The sequence below is a fragment of the Spea bombifrons genome, chromosome 1 (assembly GCF_027358695.1).
Source record: "Spea bombifrons isolate aSpeBom1 chromosome 1, aSpeBom1.2.pri, whole genome shotgun sequence".
Lineage (NCBI taxonomy): Eukaryota > Metazoa > Chordata > Amphibia > Anura > Pelobatidae > Spea > Spea bombifrons.
The window spans coordinates 36,237,935-36,253,054 of record NC_071087.1 but is presented as its reverse complement, the minus strand read 5'-3'; the positions used below and the strand labels follow the sequence as shown (position 1 = coordinate 36,253,054).

General features: G+C 37.3%; 1 protein-coding gene across 1 annotated transcript in view; it reads left to right on the top strand.

Moving 5' to 3' along the window:
* Positions 1–15,120, top strand: part of ARHGAP10 (Rho GTPase activating protein 10) — an 86,785-nt gene that overhangs the window by 55,688 nt on the left and 15,977 nt on the right. Inside the window, exon 19 of the mRNA XM_053460694.1 lies at positions 1,259–1,403. Within this exon, the coding sequence (XP_053316669.1) occupies positions 1,259–1,403 (145 nt within the window). The remainder of the gene's footprint in view (positions 1–1,258; positions 1,404–15,120) is intronic.

Below are 15,120 nucleotides of genomic sequence, written 5' to 3'. Positions count from 1 at the left end.
AGCAGGCAAATTCTTTGACCTCAAGTGATAAATATTTTGAATTTACGGTTTCTTAGCAGTGAGAGGCAACAAGATATATATTGTGGAAAGCAGAGTTCCATGCCTCAGAGCTAGTTATTGACAAGTGTATAAGGTGCAGTGGTGCATGCGCAAATAAAAACATATAAAAACAAATAAGAACATAAATTACAGTTACAGGAAGCTTAAACTATCTATGGTTGTTTTTCTGTGCAATGTAATAATTATATAAATAATTACTAGATTGTATTTTATTTTGCTTCTATGCATGCACGTGCTTTGAGGATGCATATGCTAAAGGCTAGGGATCGTAAAAGGTCTACGTATTTAATATGCCATTACTCTAGTAATGAAACAAAAATATCTAATCACGTAACTAATGTAACTTAAATATTTTCATTCAACATTGATCTATTTTAATCTTGCTTGGATATACACAGATACATACTAGATCTATAAACATGGGTTATAATGGATGGTATATATAGTTCTGTATGTCTGACTTATAGGGCTGTGTGCCAGCGAAGGGGTCAGCGATAATTCCTTTTCATAATGTTTGTTTCTGATATGTTTATAACCTTCAGGAAATCCAAAGTGTGTGTTTTAGCTATTTATAAAATGTACTTTCAATTTTGTACAAAATACTAATTAAAATAAGACAAAAAACATATTTATGCTTAGCCTTTTTCTTTCTGTCTCCTACATGAACAAACTAAGTTCTTATCTTTCTGCATTGTGAAACCCAGCCATGCCAGGTCTTTGTTGCTTCTGCTAGAGCAAAGTGATAAAGATCCATAGGGGACTATAAGCTTTCAGGACAGTATAGTTTGTGAGCAGATAAAGTATAATGGAACAACGCAAGACAAAACGGCATTTTAGAAAAAAAAAGACAACCATATTTTCCTTTTAAAGTTCTCAGTTCTTTAATATTTCCTCTGCTGCACTGGTACTCCTGATTCTGATATCCAGGCAATAGACTGATTGCGATAGACATTTTTTAAAGATGCACTTAAAAATGTTGCGGCTGAGCATTCTGTGGCTACTACCATGATGTGGATATGTGCATGTTTTTTTTTTTGTTTGTTTCATTAGTAATACAATGTAATTATGTCCTATGAGTCTAGGATGTTCAATTGTAGCCGTCTTGAATTTGTTCCAGTTTTGATAAAGGTTTACTTTGGTGTCACTTCTGTTCCTGCCAAGAGGAAATAATTAATGTGTTTTGAATGCTCGCTTTCAGATATTTAGTAACCCTCCTGATGACTCTGTGGGAGAGCCGCTATCTATGTCCATATCTCCTCCGAGTGCCCCTCCACGGCAGTCAAGAAGACAACGTAACAAGAGACCCCTTGCTGTATACAATCTCTGCTTGGAGCTTGACAATAGTAAGTCACTTCTGAATATCTTTGTTTTAACTTACATTTTCAAAAAACATTATTATTTATCTTAAAAAATGTTCTGTTATCATGTAACAAAACTGTGCAGAATTCACATAGAATGAAAGTCTAAGTATTTTGGCAAATGTAAAAAGTGGTGTGGTCCCCAAAGCACATAATGGGATGATCCCATCTACAGGGATGTCTTAAGAATGATCTAGTTAGTCGGTGATGGTTATTCAGTTAATGGTAGATATCGCTTAGTTCATAAGATTTCTACGTACATGTATTATGTATACAGAAACAGGGTGGACAGCCTTTAATGGTCTGTTTTAAGACTACGGTCTCAGGCATCTGTATGTGAGCTGGAATTTTGTAACCAAGAATTAAATACAACAAGGTCTAGATGTGGTCAATAAATGCTTTAAGCAGAAGCACATGAGCTGGAAGCTTGCAATGCAGTTAATAATACTTCAATAGAAGAGCAGAAGAGGCATAACATATGGAATGCTTTTTTTGTAGGTTTCCTTATTTCCGGCAAGAATTAGTAAAGTCTCATCTGGGAGCCCCTGCAATAGATATAATTTCATCCCAATAACTGCTCTCTGAAAACACGCGCTCAGTATTTCTCTATTCCACTGAACGATAGTTTAATTTCGCAGACTTTAGTATTCATTATAATAGGCCAACTCTGGGAAGTTTTGTGGGGGTCACATTGTAACATATCTAATGCTTTGTGTAACCATATTTTAAGTTGAAAATGTAAACCATTCAAACGTGAGAAAAATAGCAAGCATGAACCGTGCATGTAGGTATCTTTATTATCCTACAAAAGGAGAAATGAATTCTGCGCACAGTGAAAGGGAAAGTTTAAAAAAACAAACACGTGCTGAAGGTATAATATTTACTGATTCAGTACTAAAGTTTCACTTGATCTCATACCCCCTCCTAATCATAAGACAAAATGCTGGCTTTAAGCTCACTCAGCAAACTTTATGCCTGTAGCGTTTTTATGTTTTCATTGTGGTTCTAGAAGAATTAACTTGACTATTTACTACAAATATTCCCTTATGCTCTCTCGTACTTTTCATATTATAAGTGAGGCTCGCACTTCCCTGGAGCTGTATGGGGCCATTGAGAGCCTCTAAGAGAAAGATATACTGCGTGTACTGTATAAATTTTGACATGAAGAAGATGTTTGAAGAAGGCAGTTTAGCAAGAACTAAATGGGGTTAAAGAATGGCGCTATCAGAGCTTATATCTCAGCAACTTAACTAATTATGAATAACAAATCCTGGTGAATTTCTTCTGCGGGACATACAGAGCAGACCATACGTAATGCACAGTCAATTCTATGAGATGGCTTTCAATATATTTCCCTAGTCGTTGTCATATTGGATAGGTACAGTGCTGTTGTATGCTTGCAATCATTGATATATATATATATTAATTACACCAGCAACTATAGGATAAAAGCAATGTACAAGTTATGTGGTTTCAAATTACGTTATGCCAAATTTTGTATAATCACTCGTTTTCGATTGCAATTTGTATATTATTGGTACTTAGACCAAGCTAATTATTCTCGCTTAGGGCAGCCAGTCAGGGGGACATGAGAGCTAGGGTGACACACATCATTTTTACATATTTCTGTATAAATGTATAGACTTATGGAAGGGAACCAATTAGTCAGTTATACATTCCCCATACTGCAGGGCAGCATTTTATCTGGGATGGTCAGCAATGTGTAACAATTATATGTGTCTTGGAAAACATGGCTGATGTGGTCACCCTAGCTGACTTACTAAGGGCTAGTCTCCAATTGAGGCACTGGCCTCCCTAGTGCTGCCTGGCTGCCATTGAGTCAGTTAGAGGGAAAACATAGTTATCATGCCAAACCTCTGTAGTATCTTCTCTGCACAAAGAAGGCCAGTAAAGGTCACGAAGGAGCCTTCTGTTGTGTGAGGGTGCTGCCCTGGCTCAGGTCTAGGCCAGTGACCCCAATAAATACGCCAGTGCATTGACCAATAACTCCAGTATATTCTTAGTTCAGTGTTATTCTGTTGTGTACATGCCATAGTTTAGTTATTAAATGAAAAAACAACCTCTGTATGGCACTGAGGAGTAGTGAGGAACCAGAAAGACAATTATCAGTTTGGGCGACTAAATGTAAGGAGGGACATTTTAGTAAACAAAACATTTTGAATTAAGGTGAAACTTAATGACGAATGTAATGAGAAGAATTAAGCAGTAGGGTTAAAAAAGTTTGACTTTTTCCTACCTTACATAGATGTGGTGTCCCGACTGCCTTAATCGCACTATTGGTACATCACTGATTTTCTTTTTACATAAAAAGTAAAAATATATATATTTTGACTTAGTAAGAAAAAAAACTAATAAAAAAACTATATTTTTAATTTAATCCAAACACTTGTAGCTCTACATTCAGCAGTTGTTTATAACATGTAATTACATTTTTACAGATGGAAGTGCAAGCTGTTGTCCTTTTGTTTACAAAATTGAGTTCTTTCTTACCGCTTAATTATAAATAAAAAGTGCATCATTCATATATCCGGTTTGCATGTTTTCAGACATTCACTAGTACCATGGATGATAGAGAAAGTAAGTGGAGATTAATTCACTAAAGCAGATTATGCAGCATTATAAACTCAGGTTAGAAAGTTTGAATAAGGATTAAAAAACTGGCCAGCTCAGTTCCAACGAGATGCCGTGAGCTGGCAGCCAGGTTTGATATTCAGCTTGTCACATAAGCACCATGCCTCTAATTGACCCTTTTTTGGTGGGACAGTCCCACTTTTCGAGCACTGTCACTCTGAGCTGCCCTGTTCTCCCACATTGGTAGGCAGAAGAGATATTGGTCCGGTTGGGGAGATCCTCTGATCTCTGTGGACCAACCCAGGGAGCTATAACATGGAGGTCTGGGCTGTTGCAGCATGAGGGCACAACGTGGCTCCTTGGGCCTGATTGCAACCTTGCCTTTCCCCGATTGCATTCCTGCCAAACAAAGGTGTCCTCTTTGGACACCTGAAATATTGGGGAGGTGGGTATGAAGCACTGCACATAATCAGTGCTGTCAGGGTGCCAATACACACCTTTAGTAATACAGGAAGCTTCATATTGGCATTTTTGTGCGATCGGGACAAAAAATAGCAGGTCACTCCTGCCCCTTACACTTGTTTTGTCATAAAGATTCTTACAATAAAATAGACTTGGAAATGCCAACAATCGAGTGAACACTGGTCAGTTTGCATGTTTGGTGTGAAACGTTGGCCGTTTAGTTACCATAAAGAGTTTGGCTCCCACACCCTGTCTTATTCTAAATGACTTTTAATGTATATTTTAAAGTGATGTGAATTCCATCTGTCATGGTTTTTTAATCATATTGTTTGTCAGTCCAAGTATTACAGGCTCTGTAACTGCATCAATGTGAAAGGAGTGAGACACATAACAATCTGTCACATCCTGCTTTCCCAATGCCAATTTTAAATAATCAGAATGACATTTCAGATATTCAAGCAAAATACAAAGTGGGCATATCACAGAAGAATCTATCACTGCTTATTAAAAATTTTATTGTAAGAAATATATCTAGGTTTTTTTTTACATGTTTCATTGGTAATGCATCTTTTAGTGCTAGTTACCTTGAGTCATAAAAAAAATAAAAAGTTAAATTTTCGCTATACAAATTTTAATCCATGATTGCTACTGAGAGGTTTACATCTATATATTCCTCAGTGAACTAGTTGTATTTTGATTTAAATTAAGATCTATATAATGGATAACAATGTATATATCCGGATGCTCTCAGCTTAAATCAGGATGACAAGGATTTCAGAATCTTGTTGAAACAGTAGTTAAAGTTTCCGTGAGCAGCGTGTATGATCCCGAAGCCCTAGAGCGCAAATGATCCTCCAGAACTTAGGGTCAGCGTATGGCGTATTAATGGAAAACAAACTGCTTTTTGCAGGACATTTTTATCTGTGAACTTTTACTTCTTAAACATGGTGATTTTATTTACATTTTTTCTTGTCTAAAATTGTCCATTTCCATCAATGACCCAGAATGGTCCCAACTAGAAGGTCATGGCAGGTTTTTGGACCATATCAAAACAAATTTGTATTGTAGTGTGTATGAAAAAATGCAATGTTTTAGTCCATTGGGAATGTGTCCACATATGCAGGTCTCTCTCCCACAAAACTGTTTGTTGGGTTGGTGTAAATAAGTGTCAGAATATATATATATATATATATATATATATATATATATATATATATATATATATATATATAGATATATAGATAGATAGATAGATAGATAAATTCAAACATTTGCTTAGGTTTTAATTGCATATGTATACTAATGTCAAATTGTACAAAACAAAAACATGCACAATTACCCATCAAGTATCAAACACAAGTGAAATAAATTGACCTAGTGTAGTTATTCCCTACATGCATTTACTATTTTGCATTATGATTAAAGTGAAGTAGATTCTGTTCCTGATTCCTGTGACAATACGCTGTTTAAATTGGATAATATGGCCTTGGAAGTTTCCCTGCTTATTAAAATTTGGATTTACAAAAAAAAAGTCTTCCAAACCCTGCTTAGTGTATTACTTTCAGCAGTGTGTTTGAAATATAGATATTTTTAAAGAACGTCGACTTAATGAGTGAAAGATGGTGAAGCAGCAGGGGAAAAAAAATCATTCTTATATGTCATGACTAGTAAATGCTCTGTAGCGCAGAATGTGTGAAAGAATGATGAATTTATTAATACCCAACCTTATTTTTCTTGGTACAGAAATTGGAAAATATTATTCAAAGGTCATTGAAATAAACAGACCTCAGGCTTTTCTACAGTCAGTCATATGAAGCATTGGAAGGGATAGAAAAAAGTGGAGCAGTTTAAAATAAAATGGTGCGGGAAAGGAGAATATTGATAAGGCATTATTGTATTGTACTGTACCATACCTTTCAACTCTCCTGATTTAAACAGGCCAGTCCCTATGACCTGTCTCACTTTTGTGGGCAGTGGAACGTAATAGGATGGTTAGGGAGGTCAAAGGATGTTATGCCCCCAACGGATGTGATGGACATATTTAAAGCGACCCTGGTCGCTCGGTTGTCGTATGCACTTTAAGACACGTGATAGCCGAGTGTTTAATTAAATTGTCACCATCAGCCAGCTCCAATGCTGGCTCACACAAGAGTTACGGGGAGTCTGAGACCTCCAGCGCACAATTGCTTTAAAAAATTGATTTAAAAAGTGGCATGAAAAATGGACTGCAGTTTAACCTAAAGATAAGCACTTTATTTTTTTCCATTCAGGTAACAAATGCATGTTATTGCTAACAGAATATACCTTCTTTTGTTGTGAGGCTAAATAGGACAGAAAACCATACCAATAAATGCATAAAGGGAGTGAAAAAGTATTTTTTAAAGACAAAATACCTATTAAAAGTGTTTTTATCTAATGAACAGGAATACATGTATTTTAACATTTTTGGTATCTATTACACAGTTTAGTATAGGTTATATACAACAAGAAATTTGGAAAACCAGTAGGCAATTTAAGTCCCGCCCCCTTAATTCATAATGCACCTTACTTATAGATTTGCCACTCTGCACCCCAGATATGCTTTATGTCCCCCTAATATGCCCGTCTGCTCCCCTGATGTGCCCCTCTGTTCCCCTGATATGTCTTTTACCCCTGATATGCCACTCTGCCACTAGATATGCTACTCTGCCCCCGAGAGAGAGAGGGGATCCCCTGCAGCGCTGCAGGAGACCTGCGTCGTGCTCTCTGGCAGCCGGCGAAAGGCTGCGTGATGCAGATAAACAACCTCTGCTACTGGCACTTTCGCCGGGGCTTCTGTGGTGGAGCACTGGTGTGACATAACCTGGCCAGGTTATGTCACACCAGCGCTCCGTCATAGAACCCCGGCAGAAGTGCCGGCAGCAGAGGAGCGACTGCGGGGGATCTGGATCCTAACCCTGCTGTTTGCCCCCAGCAGGGCAAAATGAAAGAGAAAAAAAACACCTGCCCGGCGCCCGGATAATTGAATGTGTAGTAGTAGTGTGTAAAGTTTTCGAAATCTAAAAGCTTGAAAGCTTTTGTGACCAAAACCATATTTTTGTATCCATTCTTCTTACCTTGACTAATCTGCAACTCCCTCAAAGTTAAAACCCTTGTTAGGATGGGCTGAAGGGGCAGGGGGACACTCCTAGGCTGGTCCAGAATTCATCAAACAGGACCAGTCCAAGTTTGCTTATTTGCACTGTGGGGGGGTCATGTTATGTGACCGCGTGTCAATAGTGTGGCCACTTGCACAGTGTGTGAGCAAAAAGGCAGTGTGTGAGAAAAAGGCTGTGGCCGAGGTTATGGTGATAGTGTGGTAAATTCAAGTGTAGTAGTGTGGATTAGTGTTTGTGTTATTTAGAGTGCATACATATATTAGAAGTAGTGTCTAAAGGGGGGGAGGGTAGTGGATTTTGTGTCCTTTAAGCCAGAAGGTGACAGCCCTCCCCGACCCCCTGTTTTGTGAACACAAGATTTTTTTTCCAATCTATAACCCCCCTACCTGTGTTTTGTTAAGAGACCCCCATTATGTAACTTGAGAAGATTAGATAAACGATTAAATAAAACATAATGCTTATGCACAGACATCCTAAATTCTTCCCCTCCACGCTTAAACGCTTAACCGTACTAGGTGTGCAATTTTACTGTGTGTTTAAATGAAGAAATAATACCAAAAGAAGGAATGTGCTCCCATATTAAACTTTGCACTCTAGAGGACCAATCAAAGGAGTGAAATGATCTACATTTCTACATATTTCTAGGTCTGGGCAATCTCCACAGTGGAGTCTTTGTCTTTCTTGAGGCAGTTCCTAAAAATCAAGGAGGCTGTTCCTGTGGTAGGTTCTATTGCTTCTTCTGTGACCTCCTTCCGTGTGTCTTTTGCTGTCTTTCACTGCTATTTATTCATTATCGGATAATGTGAAGCAGCATGGGACTGGCACACTAAGCTCATGTTGTTAATAAAAGAAGAAAAATTATGAAGATTAAAATTTGGTATGATTGTTCATAAATTATCAATGCACTGTCATTAAATGTGTTGCCTCCAGTAATATATCTGATTGTATAGAACAAGAGAGTCCTATCAAGGCAGCAAATGAAAGAGATAAACAAATTTTGGACAGCTGCTAAATAGCTGTGTCTTAGTGTTTTATGAAAGGAAATATGGTATATGTCTCCTGTCAATCCGTGTGATTTGAAAAGGAATGTTAGATCTAATCTAGACCTCCATAGGGGGATGATTTATATACCTCACACAACCTTTTAATCAAAAGTTAAACAGCATGTTTTTCTCTCTGTGTTTTCTTAAATAGTTTTTTTTTTTTTTTTACTGTAAAGGACCATCTTTTGAAGAGTCCTTCCTAGCCACCAACTTTCCATTTAGATCCCTTCACTAGCCTTAAAACCTAAAGTTGTGCCAGTTTCGTAGCTGTTGGTTTTCTAACCATCTCTTGAACACCATTGAACTGGTAAGGTAGTCCGCTTGAAGAGTTCAGACACTGTTGCGTTCGTGATAGCAACATCATTCAGCTGACCTTGGTAGTCTCATTATTGAGTTTGCCATCATGTGTGGTTAAACCAATATTAAATATGGTCTGTGCCCCAGAGAACTCAACAGTGAGCACCTTTGCTTCGGCTAACTAGTAGTTTACTTGTAAAACTGTGTGTGCTGACTTCTGGATTAATCACCACCTTCTTCTTGACTCACTTGCTTCTCTCCTGGATCTCCTCATATCTGTCTATATGTATTGTATGAAGTGCTGCGTAAATTGGCACTATATAAAGATGATAATAATAATAATAATAATATCACTTTTAGGAGAATTGATAATTAAAATGTTATTATATGGGGGGGGTCCTTGGACCATAGAGAAACATAATTTAAAAAAAAAGCAGCAATAGTAAATGCCTGTAATGTATACGGTAAGTTTACATGAGAAAGTGACATATCTGCTTTAAAGGCTGTCCCACAGGTATACCACGTGGAAACTATAGATAGGGTACATAGAGCCACAGTGTGACTTCAGAACTCTCAGCCTCTTTATTGTTAACGGTTAGAATTGACTTTCCATTTGGAATCCAACTAGGTGACTTTTCTGAGTTTTATTAAGCATCAAAACCATGTAACTGTAGTTTGTCATTTTTATTGTACCCGTCACATAACGTTTATACCAATATAGTATTACATTTTACTTTGGTGCAGTAACTGTGGGGACCAAAAAATTGGAGTACTAAAAATTGGAGTACTAAATTTGTGAACACTCTTTCATCTAAGCAAAAAAAGAAAATTAAATTTTCCATATGCAAGGTAAAACGTTTCAAGGGCTTTTGTATTAGAGGAAAATGATTAATAAAAAAAAATGAATGGAATTTGATAATAAATGCACTACATAATGAAGAATTACCACTCTTATATTTGAAATTCTGTTTTTGTGGCTTTTATTTAAATAATAGAATTTAGATATTTGTTCCCATGTAAATACGGCCCTGAATGCAGCATAGGCAGCTTTAAATGCTGAAGATATGCAGGGAACCTTTATAGAAATCAGACTTTTTAATGGATTAGATATAGTCTAAGCACTTATCTTAATCTTTTTTTTTTCTTTTCCTGGTTAGGCTTTCTAGCTAGCCGAGTTTTCTTGCATTCTGAAACGACCTTTAAACAGAGTAGATGAGACTTGTAAATGTATAAGAAGCTTTTCCAGCAAACGATTGTGTTTTATAATGAGTCCTGCGCCTTTTACTTACGGGCTACCACAAATACTATGTAAGGTGGATTCTATGTACATGAAATTTCCAGGACTTGTCTTCAGGATTGTTCAGCAGCGTTATTCTGTCATTCATTGAGCATGGGAATGAGGAAACAACATGTCTCACCGCGGAAAGGTTTCTCTGCTTCTTGCTTGCTAGCTAACTTTATACCTTTCTCCTTCCAAAAGCTGTTTGATATCACAATTTATAACTGTGTGGGCAAAGGTTTGCTGGCACGGTGTTTAGAATATGGAGACAAATGTCGTGAGTAGCCTTGACAGAGAGATAAACGCACCTTTTGTGACCTGAGATAGTGTGATGGGTTTTTTGTACATATTGCATGAGTATAATATAGTATCAATCAGTTGGCAGATTTTACCAGACATATTACATTCCCCCAAATTCGCTGCAAATGCTCCCTCTTTACCAAATGTTTATACTATTTTAGCTTTCGCTGCATTGATTTATTTAAGTGGTCGTGTTGGCGTTGATGGGACCGGCCACATTTCCTATGGGGGAAAACACATTTTCATTTTTTATTGATTTAAAAAGCGCCATCATATTTCACACCGCTGTACAATGGGTACATTACATAACATCCATCTTAATTAGGACCCACACCTCCTGTTTGTTATTGTATGGATACGTAAAAGAAACTATTACATTTTATATATATAATTTATTAGCCCGCATAACTATTATGTAACTAGTTGTGATTAGAATGGTGGGTGGGAAAGGGAATGTCATGTAACAGGTATTTGCATTTTGAGAAGAAAGCATTTGCCTCCTGAAACCCATGGCAATGAACCCCACAGATCACCAGGGGAGGACCAGCTCCATGCAGCTAATGGGATACGTTTAACCAGGAGACCTAGTCATGAAGCAGCTGAAAGCACGTTCTGGCAGACAACACTCTCATTGTGTGCTATCCAGTCATGCCCAAGCACATGGAAAACTAATAGAAGCATAGATCAGACAGATGAAATGTCACGGTCTAGACCTGATGGTTGCTATATACAAAATTACAAGTAGGATGCATGAGAAATAAATAGGTTGCGTTACACAGCTAATAGCAAATATGGAATATCCGTACACCATTGCTCCTTACTAGAACACAACAAAAACATTGTGTTGAACTCCATATGTTCCTCCATTTGCAATTGCAACCAAAGTCATTTTTTCTTGTACACAGGTGTAATTTCGAACCAAGTTTGATAGAAAACTTGTGTATTTGTGAAGTGTCCTAAATAGTGAGTATTTTTTACCTGGGATTTTACATTACTTTGTCTGCAATATCTAAAACACAGCTGTCTCAAGTGTCCTAGAACAGTAAGTGTCCCTAGTGGTTTGTAGAATACTTTTATAAATATATGTTTAATCAATATGCTGGTTTCTATAATTCTACCTCTCCATTTAAACTAGAAATATCATGTTTACCCTACTGAAGGCTATAAATAACTTCGACAGACAATTACTGTTATTGGATTCCATTTATCTTGCGTGGCATATTAAATGTCATGGGCAATTCAGGATTGTTCCTTCATCTAGAAAATGTAAGAGTAATTCCCCTTGAACTCATTGCTTCATTTCCTATAATGGACGGACGCTGTTATTATTCCTACGAATGTATCATGCTTATGTTTTTCTACATTTTAAGGGTATACCCATGGAAGTAATATATGAGATAATTGTGTTGATCAGGATTGGGTTTTTTGCAGAAGCCAGCCCATCAGAGTATATTCACTAAAGAGGGAGTTTGCAGGACAGTTATATCTCCCTGATTTTCCTATACATGTTTTGGGCCAATCCCCAGTGAGTGTGTCCCTGCAAGAGTTGTGCTGAACAACTGGTGTACTAGAGGTTTCTAATCTTTTGTAGAAAATACTTTTTAAGGTCTGGTTCCACCTAAAGAAAACATTAATTACCCTTTTTAGTATAATAAGCAAATAATTATGCCTATGAGTAGGTGCCATCTCTGGGCGCGAAACGTGTCAGACATTCATCTGTCGGGTGATTGATCCCTCACTGAGAGGCCAAAATTAGGTAAATAAATTCATTCTTAAATATTACTTTGGGTATTTTCAGGACATTTGTCTGTGAAATTGTGGACCCAAATCTTATGATCGTATGATTTTGAAGTCTTAAGCAAATAACCCCTAGAAAATATTATTTCCTCCAAAAGGTTATAAACACATAAACAAATCACCAAGTCAATAGCTGTTCTTGTACCCAAAGGTTATAATGGGGTTAATTTACTAAATAAGGATTTCGGTATCAGTGCCTGCTTTTATGCCGCAAGTGTACCTGTTAAACTTGATAAATGAGACAAAATTTTATTAAATTAAAAAAAAAAAATATTTCTGGGAAAACATTGGACATTCAACATTAATAGGAATGAAGTTTCTAGTGCTGTGTTTGGATTTAGAAATCTTCTGCAGAGTTTTAAGGATTGTTTTATTTATCATGCAACTGTGAAGTATATATTCTACCTTTGGTGGCATGAAAAACATTGAGACATCTTTCACTAGACTTTTTCCATCTGGCAGTGCTATGTGAAATATGATTGGATTCAGCATGGTTTTGTCCAGCTGTTCTCTTGGAATTGTGTCAGCCAGGTATTAGATTTCTGTTCCTGAAACTGTATTTACAAGTGCAAGAAATAAGGGAACTCGAGGGTGGGGGGGGGGGAGTAAATCACCATCCACATAAAAAATCTCATGAGAGATCTCAGGAACTTTCAATGAAATATGTTACTGCTAACAGGTGTTCTCTGACCCAAACCAATTAACGACTAGACAATGCTCCGAGACTGCAATTCCCGGATTTGTTACATACTGATCCAGTTAAACCTGCTTTTTGATACATAATAAAACTGGTTAGCCGGTAGATTTCTTATTACTGTGAAGACGGATGTACAGTAGTAAATCATGTGTCCAAGCTGGTGGTTTTTATTTGGTTCGTATATCTTGGAGTAGTACATTTTCTTTTATGGATTTGTAGTTCAGCTTGGGGTGTACAGAGAGTTGCTTACCGTACAGAGTGCATAGTGAGAGTAGATGCCAGTAAAGAAGTAAGTATGAGTATCGGTCTCGTGTGTAGTGTGCAATTGTTAATAACTGTAATGAGAAACACACTTTAGGCTAATTAATAAAATGTTTTTGTGTATGAAAAAGAAGCAAAGGTGTGCCATGAATGTATTTACGCTCTGATTTAAAATGGTTTTGTGATAGATGTCTGCTCCTATTTGAGCAAGCTCTGATTGTCTTGGGGGGGTGCTCAATACTGCTTTATAGATTATTTGTGAGACCTTATTTAGAATTCTGTGTCCAGGTCTGAAGACCATAGCTTCACAAAAATGTAAAATAGAGACGAGACATTTTTAAGGGTTTTACGATGAACCACCAAAGGAGGGGCTTAGTTATTAGGATTGTGCTCCTGTCATTCACCATAAATGTGCCCTAATGTATGTAGGTGGAACAGTGGAGTTTAGTGTTGGGTTAGGCTGTTGAACGGTGGGAGGAGTGCCTGTGACCGAGCCACTCTAGAGCTGACGGTTAGAGTGGACAAGAGGATAGTTGTACCTCATTGAAATTAATGGAGGATGGTTATAGACTTATTGCCTTATGTCTAGGAGATTCTTTGTCACATTTACAAGATCTCTATGCCACCACACTGCTGTGTCTGTTTATTTTAATACATAACTCCATCTTTTTGATTACAGTTTGGTTATTGTATAATAACCACTCCCTGCAGTGACATATTCTGGTCTATACTATCTAAAAAGAGCAGGCTCTTTGGCCTGATGTGAACTTACTGGAAACCAGCAATGCTACTTCACCCTGCTGGCTTATGTTCCTACTATGAACTCTTTTAGTTGCTAATGCTAACCACCTGCTTATAAAAAGAAACATCAGATTTTGGATTTTTAGTTACAGTGTTCTACTTCTCTATACAATGTGTCATTTGGAGGTTTTCACCATGATTAATGAAACCCTGGCACCAACGGTCTTTTTCTCTTTTACAGAAAATGAATTATTTTCCCTGGCTGACCTAATTCTTGAATTATTTATTTTCTTACCATTACGATTTTTATTTCGAATTTTGAGATCGTTCCAAGTTTGCTGGGTAACTAAGTTTCTTCTTTAACTCTAGCAGTGAGTTTGGAATGCCACTCAACAGTGGGATCACTCCCATTTGCAAAAGGTCTACATTTTAACACACATGCAGTCTAAAACTATTCTAATGCCACCACATAATCAGAGATGTATATAGACTATAATGCATTTTTTTTCTTATCAGGACTTAAGGGTTTTTGGTGTCCACATTCTGCTCATCCACTGCATCCGAAAGGTGGCAGCATGGGGTCTCTAAGGATGCTTGTGACTTGGACTTCAGCATTAAGCTGTCGAGTGATAAAATACACAGGGGAGGGCTGATAACTTTTAGCACAGGGGGGCATTACTAGCCAAGTGTCTTGGTTGCCTCTGGTCCAGTCCAATATACATTTACAGAAACAGAATGAAAAGAAATACTCTCTTTATCTTGGTTGCCGTATGTAGCATTCCATAAAACACTTAGAAAAGTCAGTGACCCAACATCTTTAAATCAGACCAGGCCAGGGGTGCAGTTGCCCTCCTGCCTCCTTGCTTGCCCTTCTCTATATATCTCTTGGTATGTGTTCACTATGGACCACAACCAATCAGTATCCCTACTTAACAGTTGTTTGCCATGACACTAGCTTTGTAAGTCAAATAGTAATAAAATATGTGGAGCCCTTACAAAATGGAGGAGTTTTTTATGTCAAGTCTGGCGTGCTGGAAAATATTTAAATAAAAGTGGAAACTTTCTAAGATACAGAGAAATTGGTGGAATAAATAGA